Source organism: Cornus florida, unplaced genomic scaffold (genome assembly GCF_030987335.1).
Source record: "Cornus florida cultivar Cherokee Brave unplaced genomic scaffold, ASM3098733v1 CherokeeBrave_3.0.0_Hap2_Chr11, whole genome shotgun sequence".
In the NCBI taxonomy this organism is placed as follows: Eukaryota; Viridiplantae; Streptophyta; class Magnoliopsida; order Cornales; family Cornaceae; genus Cornus; species Cornus florida.
The window spans coordinates 128,081,580-128,097,216 of NW_026775581.1; the positions used below are offsets into that span (position 1 = coordinate 128,081,580).

The 15,637-nt window shown below is 37.5% G+C and overlaps 1 protein-coding gene and 1 long non-coding RNA gene across 3 annotated transcripts; one reads left to right on the plus strand and one right to left on the minus strand.

Moving 5' to 3' along the window:
- The first annotated feature begins 3,166 nt into the window (after positions 1-3,166).
- LOC132284868 (probable LRR receptor-like serine/threonine-protein kinase At4g36180) lies at positions 3,167-7,622 on the plus strand. The gene has a single exon (XM_059787001.1). It carries the CDS (start codon positions 3,451-3,453, stop codon positions 6,868-6,870), a length of 3,420 nt encoding a protein of 1,139 aa, XP_059642984.1. The 5' UTR covers positions 3,167-3,450; the 3' UTR covers positions 6,871-7,622.
- Positions 7,623-8,823: 1,201 nt separating this feature from the next.
- LOC132286756 (uncharacterized) lies at positions 8,824-14,564 on the minus strand. Of its 2 annotated transcripts, XR_009472854.1 has the most exons (3): positions 14,374-14,564; positions 9,566-9,628; positions 8,824-9,329 (listed from the first exon to the last, which is right to left on the minus strand). It is a non-coding gene; the product is annotated as an uncharacterized LOC132286756 (long non-coding RNA). The 2 variants fall into 2 exon arrangements; XR_009472853.1 differs by lacking the exon at positions 8,824-9,329 and having other exon boundaries at positions 9,465-9,628.
- Positions 14,565-15,637: the final 1,073 nt, after the last annotated feature.

Sequence of the window (15,637 nt, forward strand, 5' to 3'; positions counted from 1 at the left end):
TTTTAATACACCCTTTTTATTATTATTATTATTATCTATTGTAATTCACTCTTTTGACTGACTTGTAGTGAGAAATGAAAGACCAAATGTTGTAATCCAAATTACTCAATAATTATTATTCACCATTTAATATAAAAGGTCCATAATTTTAAGTTTCCATATAAATATGTGAGTGGATGAGTTTGAATAAAAATAAAAAGGTAAATTACACCAACTCCTTATATGGTTTGCCTCTATTATATCCAAAAACAGCTTCCCTATCCACGAACCCTGAGGTTTGCTCCATCTTACACCATGCTCTGACACCTTGTAGAATGACCCACATGCCCTTTGAATTGTGAAAAGACATTATTGATACGCTAAAATTTTAATTTGCCCAATATGTACATCTCATTTTAATTGACCAAATACCTTTTAAAGTGAAATCCCAACCCCACACATGGAACCAACATATTTTCAGACTAATAAATCAAGCACCACCACACCCATTTCACACCCCCACCGCACCACTTCACACCCCCACCACCACCAACCCCACGGTCAACTTCACAACCCCCCACACCAACCACTACCACACTTCACACCCCCACCCCCACCCCCACCCACCAACACAAGTTCACAATCCCACCACCACCACCACCACCACCACCACCACCACTTCACAGCCCCACCACACCCACCACTACCACCAACAACAATTATATAAACAAAAACACTATTTTCCTTCTTATTTTTCACAGCACCCCACCCCCCGCCACCACTTCACAGGTGAATATAAGTGTACATGTGTGTGTATTTATTATATATATTTCTTATTTTATACTCACACACACTCTTCAAATAATTATTTGCACATAAGAGTATTTGAACTTTATATCTATGCTTCCTGAGCCACCGAGAGCAAGTTCTTATCTACTTGAGTCAATCTTTGAGGTTGTGTATATATATATATATATATATATATGTATTTGTGTGATTAGGTAGACATGCGTACATCGCCACCAGATTCAAAACGAAATAAAAACCTTAAATTAGCAAAACCCCAATTTTATTGAACCTTGAATTCTTAATTTCATTACAACAAAGTGGAAGTATAAAATCCATAGACTTCATAATATACATATTTATATCCCAAATTGTGAGAGAGTAGAATGGAACATTACGAGTTGAGGGATTTTAGGAGGTCATTCAATAGTTAAGAAGCCATGAGATGGCTTCTCTGACTATGGCAGTCCATACCAAGATTCCGACACAGCGATGCATGCAGGGCAGTGGTTGTGGGGGTGGAGGTTGCGTGGCAAGTGGAGAGAGAAGGATGGGCGTTGGTGGAGGTGGCAATTAGGGATGACAAATTACAACACAACACGAGTTAAAAGGTTTTAGGGTTGAATCATAAAAAGATTGACACAATTAACCTGTTTACTTAACTATGTCGGGTTAGGATTGAAGGGTTCAACCCGTGTAACCCGTTTATAATCCATTTAACTCAACATATTATAATCGTAAATACGACCTATGTAATATATTACCTATTTAAATCAAATTACAACGAATAGTTAAGTCATTTTAACATAAACCTTGTCTATGCTTTACGATTTTTCTTCTTATTTTGAATATTTGGGTTAATTGTGACAATTTTTTTTCTTCTATTATTTAGTATTTGATTAAATATTAAATGTCCCGTTTTGATAAACAGGTCATTAAACGGGTTAATACATTTACATATTTAATAAACGGGTTGGGTTAGTGTTGAGAATTCTTGACACGATTATTAAATGGGTTGGGTTTGAATTTATCTATTTAATATAATGCTCTTACATCGACACGACAAGATTATAACTCACGAATACGAATTATCACCCCTAATAGCAATGGCAAGTAGAGGTTGTTGATAGTTTTGGGGGCATCTAAAAAAGTGAGGAAGAAAAAAAAACTAAGTACGAAAAATATGTGGTTAATATTGAATTTTTCTAACGAATGACATTTCATTCTTTTAATTGTTCTACAATACAGTAATATTTTACAAAAAAAATCAATATAAAATTGAATGGAATACTTGGACATTTCACCCTTATTCGGCTCCTTCTGAATTCAAAATTTGATAGGGAGTGTCATTATAAAAAAATAGACTAGGTTCTGTCTAGGTGTTAATAAGATAAATAATCGGGAGTATTGGTGTACTTCATCCAAAATGAAAGAGTGAGAAGGGAAAGAAACTAAATTAATATACTTAGGGCCTATTTAGAAAGGATCATGATATAATTCTTCTGATATTGATATTTAAATTTGAACCTATATCATGTTTGAGACGACTAATATTAATTTAGAATAGTTTATAACATATCAAATTTTTTGGCCAAAACTCATATCATCAAATTGGTGATATTGAGTGTTTTGATATTGTAGCGGATGAATTAAAACAAAATTTTAAATTTCTCAAAAAAAAAAAAAAAATGGTTACCATGATTTTGATTTTTACCCAAAATAATCCTACAACAAAATTATTATTTTCATATTAATACAAAATTTAACGCTTAAAACATGTCAAACAGACCTTTAATTATCTTAAACTTCCACAGTTTTTAGTTAAATCCCGCCAAAGAAAGCAAACAAAATTTCCCACCACAATCTTTTTGCCCGCACATTGCTCACATTCGCTATTAGTAGTATTTATCTCAAATTTGTTCATGTACTTTTCTAAGAAAAAAATTCAACTTCAGATCTTACTTGAATTCAAACATTATGTGTGATTATTATGTTTTGTCTGCTTTTTAATTTTTAGCACCTCTCATTGACCATCTTATCACTAAACAGAAAGAAAAAGTGCAAAAGGACATGTCTACTCACAAAATTGGACAAAATAATAAAGAGTAAAGAGGAAGTAAAAGAAATAGTAAATCAAATTATTTGCAAATCCTTACATCACAGTCACACCACTCTTTATCACAGCTTGGGTTTATTGACAAATGAAGGTAATTAAAGTGGGACCACCACATTAATACAAAACTTTATTGGAAGTAATGGTTATAAATGGAGCTGTGATGGTTCATGGTCACAGCCAACAAGTACAGTGTGAATAGGGTTTTTCACAGAGTTTTTAAACCAAGTCAAATAAAAATAAGATCACACAGGGCTTAACTTCAATTCAATCATTCAACCCATATGAGGTTAAAAAGTGCCAACCCACAACTCTCTATGCCCTGTTTCAAAACTGCTCTTTCAAAGGCTTTTTTTGGGAGGAGGAATCTTAGAGAGAGAAATAGAGAGGGGGAGGTGTTGTGTGGGTGTGTGACCCATGCGCACAGTGGCGCAACATATGGCCAAACCCCTCTGTAGTTCTCACCTGCCAACACTACCAGTCCCTGGAGGTCCCTGCTAACCTACGCTGGCCTTGCGCAGCTCGTAAACTCCACCCATTCATCACTAATGATTGAACTGGGCTAGTTTACAATGCCGCCTCCACCAGAATTTTCATTGGCGAGGATGGCTTTTCTCTTCCTTTTACTATTCTGCGCCCCCTTCTTATCCTGTGCCCAACGCAGCGCCGAAACCCTAGCCGAGATCGAAGCCCTTGCCTCCTTCAAAATCAATATCCACGATCCACTTGGAGTCCTCAACGGCTGGGATTCGTCGACGCCGTCGGCTCCATGCGACTGGCGTGGCGTCACCTGCTACAACGGCCGGGTCGACGAGCTCCACCTGCCTCGCCTCCAACTCGGCGGCCCACTCACGGCGCAAATCTCTAACCTGCGCATGTTGCGCAAGCTCAGCCTCCGCTCCAACTTCTTCAACGGTACAATCCCTACTTCTCTCTCCAAATGCGCTCTCTTACATTCTCTTTACTTGCAATACAACTCATTTTCCGGCAACCTCCCGCCGGAAATATCTGCCCTCGCCGGCCTCCAAATCCTCAACGTCGCCGGAAACCAACTCTCCGGCGATGTCCCCGGGGACCTCCCTCGAAGTCTCCGCTACATTGATCTCTCGTCTAACTCATTCTCCGGTGGCCTGCCGAGAAACTTCTCGACCTCATCGAAGATTCTGCTAATCAATCTGTCGTACAATCAGTTATCCGGCGAGATTCCGGCGAGCTTCGGTGAGCTCCAGCAGCTTCAGTTTCTCTGGCTCGATTTCAACCGTTTGGAAGGGACATTGCCGTCCGCAATCACGAACTGTGTTTCGCTGGTTCATTTCAGTGCCGAAGGTAACGCCATAGAAGGCGTGATTCCTGGAGCGATTGGTTCACTTCCAAAGCTTCAAGTGATATCTCTTTCACACAATAAACTCTCTGGTTCTATCCCCTCTTCAATGTTCTGTAACGTATCTGTATATCCTCCATCCATTCGGATTGTGCAGTTAGGTTTTAATGCGTTCACGGACATTGCTTCGCCTGATACAGCAACGTGTTCTAGTGTTCTGCAAATTTTGAATCTTCAACAGAATCAGATAAATGGCATGCTTCCTTTGTGGTTGACCAACATTTCCTCATTAACAATGCTTGATGTTTCGGATAACTCATTTTCAGGTACGATTCCAGCTGAAATCGGAAATTTATGGAGATTGGAGGAATTGAAGATGGCGAATAATTCGCTGAACGGTGTGATTCCACCTGAGATTAAGAGATGCATTGCTTTGCGAGTTCTTGATCTTGAAGGAAATCACTTCACCGGGGAAATTCCGGCATTTTTCAGTGAGATTAGAGGTTTGAAGGTGCTGTCACTTGGTGGAAATCGATTCTCCGGTTCAATTCCTTTGAGTTTTGGTAATCTTACGCAGCTCGAAACCCTGAATTTGATGGATAATAGTTTGACCGGAGCATTGCCGGAGAAGTTAATGGGATTGAGCAATCTGTCCACATTGAACCTCAGCGGTAACAAGTTTTCCGGCGGAGTTCCAATCAATGTTGGGAAATTGAGGCAGCTATCAGTTCTGAATATGAGTGGGAATGGGTTTTCGGGTACAATTCCAGCAACTGTGGGAACTCTTTACAGGCTGACCACACTCGATCTGAGCAAACAGAATCTCTCCGGTGAGCTGCCGTTTGATCTAGCTGGTTTGCCTAATTTGCAAGTGATTGCTTTGCAAGAAAATAAGTTATCTGGGAATGTTCCTGAAGGTTTGAGCAGCTTGTTGAGCTTGCGCTACTTGAACCTATCTTCCAATGCCTTTTCTGGTCACATTCCTTCCACCTTTGGCTTCCTCAAGTCACTAGTTGTTCTCTCATTGTCTAACAACCATATATCTGGCTCGATTCCTCCCGAGCTAGGCAATTGTTCTGATCTTGAAATTATGAATCTTCATTCAAACTCTTTCAGTGGCCAAATTCCAGATGATCTCTCTCGACTTTCCCATTTGAAAGAGCTTGATTTGGGTAAGAACAATTTAACAGGTGAAATCCCGGAAGAAATTTCAAAATGCTCGTCGCTTACTTCCCTTGTTTTAGACTCTAATTATCTTTCAGGCACCATACCGGATTCATTGTCCAATTTGTCAAACCTCACCACCTTGGACCTCTCTGCCAACAACTTGAGTGGGGAGATTCCAGCAAATCTCTCACACATATCTACCCTAGTGAACTTCAATGTATCACAAAATAACCTCGAGGGTGAGATTCCATTGATGCTGGGTTCTAGATTCAACAATTCTTCGGAGTTCACAGGTAATCCCGGTCTATGTGGGAAGCCATTGGACAAGAAATGTGAGGAGACTAATATTGGTAAGAGGAGGAAGAGGCTAATTTTGTTGATTGCTACGGCTGCTGGTGGAGCTTGCCTCATGGCATTGTGTTGCTGCTTTTACATTTTCAGTCTCCTGAGGTGGCGCAAGAGGCTCAAAGAAGCTGCTGCTGGAGAGAAGAAACCGAGTCCAAGGGCAAGTTCAGCAGCAAGTACTGGAGGCCGTGGCAGCAGCGATAATGGGGTTCCAAAGCTTGTTATGTTCAATAACAAGATTACACTCGGCGAAACAATAGAAGCAACAAGGCAATTCGATGAGGAAAATGTGCTAGGCAGAACTAGATATGGGTTGGTTTTCAAGGCTTCCTACAACGATGGAATGGTGCTCTCAATCCGTAGACTCCCGGACGGATCACTGGAGGAAAACATGTTCAGAAAAGAAGCTGAATCACTAGGTAGAGTGAAGCACCGCAACCTAACCGTCCTCCGCGGCTACTACGCCGGACAACCTGACCTCAGACTCCTGATCTACGACTACATGCCCAATGGAAACCTCGCAACACTCCTCCAAGAAGCATCTCACCAAGATGGTCATGTTCTCAATTGGGCAATGCGACACCTAATTGCACTAGGAATCGCCCGCGGCCTCGCCTTTTTACACACAGCTGCCATGGTTCACGGAGATGTGAAGCCCCAAAACGTCCTATTTGATGCCGATTTCGAAGCCCATCTCTCCGATTTCGGGCTCGATCGGTTCATGATCAAATCCTCAACAGAACCCTCCACTTCAACCACAGTGGGGACTTTGGGGTATGTATCACCAGAAGCTTCATTAACAGGGGAGGCCACTAAAGAATCAGATGTGTACAGCTTTGGCATAGTGTTGCTTGAGCTATTAACAGGGAAGAGACCAGTGATGTTCACACAAGATGAGGATATAGTGAAGTGGGTGAAGAGACAGCTTCAAAGAGGTCAAATTTCAGAGCTTCTTGAACCGGGACTTCTTGAGCTAGACCCTGAGTCGTCGGAGTGGGAAGAGTTCTTGCTGGGTGTGAAAGTCGGCTTGCTCTGCACAGCTCCGGATCCACTCGACCGTCCCACCATGTCCGACATTGTCTTCATGCTCGAAGGTTGCCGTGCCGGCCCCGATATCCCGTCGTCGGCCGATCCCACCTCTCAGCCCTCGCCGGCGTGACATCAACGTGTCTTAACATTATTTTAATGTTTTTATCATTTTAAATCCCAATTTTAGGAGTAGTTGTAATTTTTTAGTAGCTCTGTTTGTTTTTTTTTTTTACCAATAGAGGTTTGTTTTGGCCGCCGGAGCTTTGTTGGGTCCCACAAAGAGGGAAGATTTCAAAGTTTGTTTATTTAGTCAACGACGGGGACAGGTCCGCGATCTAAGCGGACGAAAGAGTAGGATGGTGGGGTCCACAGTGTTGTTTTTCTACTTTTTCCCGCCAAGGGACCAGAGGAGTGACGTGATAGAGTCACGTGGGTTATAGCAGTGAAAAATATAGCCGTTAATGGTGGGGGTACAAGTGGCAGGACCACTTGGCCTGTCCTGCCGCCACGTGGGGTTTTCTGATGCCCTGAGATGCAACAGGAGGAAGAAGACAGGTATCGGGTAATTCAGAGGACCCACCGGATCAGGCGGAACAAGTGGACATGGAGATCCGAAGAGGATAGGGGGGTGTTTGCAGAGAGAAAATTATTACTATGATTCGGGTTGGTGACCCACCAATTGATTAATTTTTGAACTTTTTGTGGGTCAGGGCTTTTGTTTTTTATTTTTGCAATTTGTTTTGTCATCTAATATTTTGTTTCATGAGCCCAAGTTTATGTTTTTCATACTCTAGTTTTTGTTTTTGTGGATAAAGCTTTTGTTAGGGGGTGCAATGTGGGTAAGCAAGAAGATTTCAATGCAAATCCAATTGAGTCTTTAAACATGTGTTTTTATTTTTCCTTTGAGTTGGACTTGATTGGATTGGAGATTTTATATACATGCTTTGTCAGATTGAGTTTGGATGGAAATATTTAATGCAAATCCATCCATATTATTATTGTAGTAAATTGCAAAAAAATCTCACCAACTATTTCCCACTTTTGCATCTCACTTACCCAAGTACATTTTGATACCTCATCTAAGCACATGCTATCTATTTAGTTGGAAATGACAATTAGACCCTTTCTTTTTTTGGATAATCCCGCACTTATTACGACTATTATTTATTTATTTTAAATATATACACACGCATAAATAAACATAATTAACGATATTGCGACATGGAATGAGAGGTGTTGTCTCCTCTCTGTTTTGGTCATTGTGGCAATGTTGGAATCCAAGCACTGCTCACTCACATAATTAGTTGCGAGCACACCTGGTACAATAAGCGCATGGTAACGGGCAGAGCAAGAGGACATGGAGATCTGAAGAGGATAATGTGTTTGTTGTACTTTGTAGAGATAAAATTATTACTGGTACTATCTATCAGCTATGGATTGGTGACCCACCAACTGATTAGTTTTAGTACTTTTTGTGGGTTTGTTTGGGCGTTTTCTATTTTCGATTTGTTTTATTATCTAATAATTTTTGTTTCATGAGCCCAAGTTTATGTTTTTTTTTTACAAGATACAGTAGTTTCCAAGGGGAAAAAAGAAAAGAAAAAAGAAGGTTGTCTGTTTAGCATGAATAATTCAATGCATATCTATCTAATTGAGTGTTTGAAGATATTTGAGGAGTTTGTTTTTATTACTAGATGGGCTTGGGTTGCATTGAAAATTTTAAAAACTTCCTCTGATGGGAGTAGTAATGTTCAATGCAAATCCAACTAAATTATTAATGGAGTAAATTGCATAAAAACTCTCACCTACTATTTTACTTTTGCAACTCAGTTTTATAAAGTACATTTAAATTCCTGATCTATTAAAAGCTGTAACCACTGCTCTTGTTGTTAGATTGGCTTATAATGAAAATTAATTGTGTGAGCACTTGCTATATATTTAGTTTTGCAAAATTTTAATTGGCTTATAATAGGCAAAATATAAAAAAGTGAGACCTACAACTACCTTCAAAAGGTATCGGGTGTGATCAGACTCATCCGAATCGTACGGGCACAACACGTTCAGCTTGAATGAACCAGTACACCATGCCTCACCCAATATCTATTCATTTCCGATCAAAAACTATTCTATTCGACAATTCCCTCTAAACTAAATATCACGGCTCATAACAGAAATTAGAGTTTGGATCATATTCTGAGTTTTGTACATCATCAGGTTGACCCTTAAATCCGTACAACAGAGTTGAATAGACGGTACTCAATCATTAAAAATGTAAAATAAATTCCCCCTCCAAAACCAAATAAATTCCCCCTCCAATAGTAGAGACATATTATAGTATTATTATTATGAACAAGTGACCGTTAAGCATCCTTCTCTTTGTCTTGTATGTATGAAACATTATGCTTGGCTTCATTAATTAATAGCTTTGATGGTATTGATGTTGATGCCAAGCTCAGCCGACACTCCCCAGCTAAGCGTTAACCGTGTGAGTTGGATTTTCAACTTGGATTGGGATTAGCTCAACTCAAAGCCCACCCGTTTGAGTAATAGTTCGAACCTGGGTTGGGCAAAGCCCAACTCAGAGCCCAGCTAAACATTGATTCATTAGCAAAAAAGTCAAATAATTATATTCATATGAAACACAATTTTTATATGGGATTTTATATGGCTAGGAGAATAATAGACTCCAATTCTTTCAGAAAAGAAACGCAATTTCATTTCACGTATAGAATAAACTGATTTTTATATATTCCTATTAAATTAATTCACAGAATGTATATTAGAAATAAAACAACAAACATTTCAACACAAACAGAAATACTCACCAAAATGTATTAGTACAGCATGTTATCCATCTACATCCCAAATTCCCAACCGCACTCTTTATCCTGCAAAACAACGCGAAAGCAAGTTCACAAAGTATTCCCTTTCGCGACATTTTCCTATGAACTCTTATTTTCACATTCATGTGTTTGTAGTATGGTACGTAACTCTTTCAATATAATGGTCGGGCCTAACAAAAAAAAACACATGTATGGATGGGTGGGTCTGAAAACACACCATGATAGGGCCAAAAGACAGATCATTTTTTCACTCACCAGTCTTGAACATTCATTTGTCTAACTCTTTCAATCCACTGATTGAGTTTATAAACAAACAATGGTTAGGCCTACTGTTATTTTTCTGTGAATTCGAAAGTTTCCATGCACCATTTCTAAATGTTTACTGAACATTTTGTTTCCTCAAGACCATGTCAGCATCAAAATCATAAACTATAATGTTTTACCTTTCACATGTAGCTTGCATATATGAATTCAAAGAAAAATCGATGAAGATTTGTCATTTAAAAATTACACGACTGACAAGATGTTCCAAAACTTTAACCATTAGTGAAACATAAATTAATGACATTCCAAGTCTTCCGCCATTAGTGGTGCATAAATTAAGGTTTAAAAGTTACCTCTGTCATGTGCACCAAATTAGTGGGATCGGTCCTATGCTACTAAGGAGCTATATTTGTAAAATACAGCAATAAACAAATAAACAAAGCCAGCTTTACAAGACTTTACTCCCCGTATTTCAGTAAGCACAGAATAAAGTACCGACACAGTGAATAAAATTACTTGCAGGACAATAAAAAGAGAGGAAATGCACCTTTGACCTTTTGAACTAGCATAACGAACCAGGGATTAAGCAAGGTGACACCAACACACACAAAATAACCAGGGAGGACACCCTTTCTTTTTAATCCGCTCTAGATTGGATGGCATAGGAAGAGAGGACGATGCCAACAATAAGGTCATAGAGAGACAGTGCTTCAGCAAGCATGAGAATGAGTATCATTCTGACAAAAAGCTTTGACTGTTTCGCATTAGCTCTATAAAAATACAATCGAACTTCAGAAGTGGAACATTTTATTATGGAACTAAATTTATCGAACATTTTAATAGTCAGTGGTATGTTCTACACAAACATTGGTTGAACCAAGGTATTAATGATCATCCAAACATGGTTATGATAACCTTTGCTGAGTTGAGTTGAAAACAAAAACAAAAAAACAAACAAATTCAACAAATGGCTGAAAAAACATCCAATAAGAACATGATGCACCATATATACAACAGAAATATATATACATATATATGTGAGAAACTGAGAATTAACCATTCCATCAGGTAATATTGAGATCCATTTTCCATGCATATGAATTCCATTAGAAACTCCTAATAGACCAGATTGCAGGAATAGAAGCTGATTCTAAGCCTGTCATGAAGCAAGAAAGAAGAAATTTCTTATGAATCTTGGGAGACGCAACATACAACAATTTATCAGGACAGCCCCGCCCACCACCCCCCCGAAACATTTTTTTTGTCTTAATTCATACGCGTGCAATGCCCACTTGGGTGCAAACAATTCCTTGAGAGGGGGGGAGGGGTACCAACTAAGAAAAAAGATACGCGCACAATGCAATATTTGTTTGCTGTATTACAGAATAACATAACATTTGTAAGACTTCACCCTAGACTTGTCATTCCCGAGTCCCTTAACCTTCTAATTTTACCCTCTCTCCACTTCCTGTGTCTGCAATACAATATCATTATTATGTATATGTCGAAATCCAACTGACAATAGTGAACAGAAACACATCTATATAATCAAGGACAATAATTTCTTAATCCTAGACAAGAACAACTGCATCTTAGTATGTGTGGCTTGAGCTACTGGACAAAAGATTTTCAACTAGCCCACCAAGCCCATATTGGACACCCATTAAAGGCTTTGTACCTGAGGTACTATCCTCGCCCGCAAGAAATAGCCAAAGTTTCTTAAAGGAACAACATGACAAATATTTGTTGTTGCATTGTGGCTTTTGCATTATTTCCTTTTATTTTTAGAAGACTAGAAAGAAAAATTTATAATCATTAAGTAACTCATCTTGATCAACCATACAATGCATTAAATATTATTCGTACTATCAAGAACCCAATTAATAGAGTTGTACAAAATATGAAATTAAAATGGCGACTTAGAGTTGAGCAATGTTTATAATTTTTTACTTTAGAAAGTGATAGACATTAAATACATTGTGTAGTAACTAAACGAAATGTTCCCACGAAAAGTTATTGCACCTTTACATACAAGGAGCTTTTCATTTTAGTAAAAATAAATAGTACTTAAAATTGAATATCTAATGCATAAAAATATGCACGAACGAACTTTAGGGCACCTGGCGCTGCAACAAGAAGTAGGAAAAAAAAATGGAAACAGCATTGGCTGAAAGGAGATATAGAAGAAAGATCTATCTAGTCAGTATCGGTATAAATGATCTTTCCCTCGTGTTCGGCTATAGCCAAAGCCCCTAAATCTTTTATCCTGAATCTCTGGAGTTCTCCATTTATACCAAATCTTATTGGTGACCTGGATAGAATTGCTTTGTTATTCTTTCATATCTTCAGAAAAGATAAAATCAGAGATTAAGAAATTTCAAACTTTCTATTACCGCATTTAAGTGCTTGTTTGAACAATTAATTCTTATAAATAAATGAAAAAACTGTTAATGGTTTTAAATACCTTTTAAGGGCATCTGACCTATAAAAGAAGTCCTTTGAATGGTGTTTTGTGTCATTCAAGGTAAAATAGATTTGTAGAAAGATTTGAGGGGCATGGAGTGGAAAGGTGTCTGGAAGATTGTATTCATGTTGTTCATATTGATGCTCAAGAGAAATGAAATAATCCCCTTTGCAATGGCAGACTGCTACAAAAATTGTTTCTTTTCTTGCGCCCTACAACCATTCATGACTCCTGAGATGTGCGCTGCGAATTGTGTGAATCAATGTGGCTCTCGTGGACCTCCATATACCATTAATGTTCACATGAACAATGCACCAAGCTCGTCAATGGTATTTATGCTCTCTCTTTCTCTCTCTCATATATATATATATATATATATATATATGACGAGTATTAAGTACATACTCAATCTAATGTCATCATTATCACCATCATCCTTAATTTGATTCCAAAAAGAAATTGTTGACCACTTCTACTTTCTCTTTTCGCTAATGAATGTCGTAATGCTACAGGTACAAAGATAGTCTGAAGAGGTTAGAAGAAGTAATTGCATAGTTTCTATAATGGCACAAACTATGTAGTTGTAATAATAAATTTGTATCCACGATGATGATGGAATGTATCATCTTCGATGATAAAATGATTATTTAGTTTGGATTTTTAAATAAGAATCTTTTAAGCTTGTATGATCTAGCTTTAATAAAGTTGTGTGCAATATTGTAAGAAATTCAATTACTATCTCATGAATTTTTTTTTCCCCCTTTAATACTTACATGATATTAATACCTATCACCAAGGATTGTAACTTTGTAGAATCTCCTCTACTTTTCAAGTGAAAGGTTGAGAGCTGAACTCTACATAGGACCAAAGCGAGTGTGTGCTCTTTCCCGAGAGTAAAAAAGAAGACAGAAAATATTAATACTCAGTCCCACACCTGTCATAGTGCTTGTGTGAATGGAGGATGGTTTATAACTAGTTGACTGGAATATAGCTGAGGTTCAACTAGCCTACGTCCCGCAAATTTGCAAAAGATTGTGATAGCCAGCTGAACAACACACTTCAAGGTGCAACATAGTTTTTGGTCTGCACTGCTAATAAAGAGTAATTTGATTCAAATTGAAGAAAATGTGAAAATAGGAAGGAAAAAAGAAGAATGTACATCAAGGCCTCAGATATTATGGTCTTGGAGTTGAGGAAATTATGGGCCTAAATTTTCCTACCCTCTAATTTCTACAACCAAATTAACTTAAGGAAACTAAATGACCATGTGAACAACCTATAAAAATACTGTACCATCATAACAAAAATGAAAGTTGCTAATAACATTTATTGGCTTTTATTGTTCCACCTCCAGACAGGATATTGCCTCAGCATTGATGCAATTCCAAAAGCTAAGACTTGAACAAAATTTCCTTTAATTCCAATTATAGGCCCCGATTTGGTGCTTCCAAAGGCAACACGAGTGAAAAAACAAATAACCCACTGTGTAAAAATATATCAAAATCGAAGGTTTGGGGAAAAAAGAAACAAAAGGAATGATCTCCCGGATAAAAAGAAGCTAGCACATCAATTTACCACCAAAAAAAAAAAAAAATTGTTAGCACATAACTTAAAATATTCAATTTGTCTTTGTCTAAAATATTTTAAACGACCGGTTGCATTGACAATTTCCAACCATGTGGAGCATTAAATCTTGCATTTATTCAAATAGTAAAATCCATATAACCAATTAAAGTGTTGATACAAGTCCATAATTTTATTATTGGGAATGCACTTTCTAGATAATATGCCACTAGAAATGATCCATCATCAAATAATAGAATGCATATTCTTTCATAGCGTTGCTTCACAACAGTCGAAATACCCTAACTCGTGGCTTCATCAGATACCATGAACAATTGCTTTTTCGAGTTCAAGTTTCCATTAAAAGAAACACAAAGTAAATAGCATCATAATTTTCATAGTAATTCAAAAAGATTATATTAAAACAGTAAAAATAGAAGTTCTAAAGTGTAAACCTAATAAATTGCACAGAGGAGGAGCATGTGGAGGTAATGACTACCTGAACTACCATCGTAGACGCTCCAATAGCCATTCCAACTGAAACCCACAAACGAGCTCGAAGATGATCCAACAAGTTTTGGACGAGGTCTTTTATTTAACGTAATCAAATCACAAATACAGGATTTCATTTTCTTTTCTCGTAATTTCTGGGTAACCAAACAAACAATAGCAATAGAATGGACACTCTCATTTACTAGGTTCGTGTTTTGCTGAAATGTGCGGTTAATGGGCCTTTTCATCTGGAATGTGTTGTTTATGGGCCTTATTGGGCCTACACCTTAATGGTGATTGGGCCTTATTGTTAATTTAAGCTGATCCAACAAGTTTTGGACGATAATGGTGATTGGGCTTTCTAAATGGGCTTTTAAAATACTCTCTCACCCGTTCTTTCCCGTGTAAACAACACAAATTTATGTTCTTCCTCAACTGTAACATCATACCAGTTACTAAGTTAATTCCTTGATTATTTTGCCGTGTTTGGTGCATGTGGGATTGGGGGTGATAAATTATGGGGTGTTCTAAAAGGCTCTCGGATATATATATACAATATTAATTATTAAATATATCTATGAAAATAAATACAATCTAATCATGAAATTTTAGAGTTTGCAATGTATTCTGAAAAAGATGTCACGTAACAAAATAGAAAAAAAGTTATAATAGGACGTTATGATTCAAATATCATATGATGGGGGTCACGCCTCTACTCACATGCCTTCTGTTTTAGCACGTTGCAATTGAAAATAGTTTTCAAGAACCATAATAATAATATATTTAGCAATGTTTACATGAAAAAGTTTTTGGAATGCTATCAATCAACCGTTTTTTTTTGTGTTGTTCATGTCAATGTGACAACAAATAAAATAACCTTAGAATGATCAAGCAGACAGAAACTATAATTTTGTAAAGACTATGCATGACTAGCCTTACCAGCAATCAATATAATTAATGAAGAAGCCAATTAAACCAAAGCTTAACGTTCAATAAATCTTCATCAAGTTTGGGATATGAAGTAATAGACAAAAATAATTTTCACTTTTATCATTGTAATTATCAAAGCTCTTCGTGCACAAAGCAATAAGTTTCCAAACCAAAAAGTGAGCATAGAGTACAATGCTTACCAAAGATTATTGTTATGATAAATTTGGAGATGATTAAATCTCATTCAACTTCTAGAAATTCTTGTAGTTGACATTATACCTACAAAAAGATCAGACGGTAATTAAACCCCACGTTCATCAAGAAGATCAAGTATTGCTTAT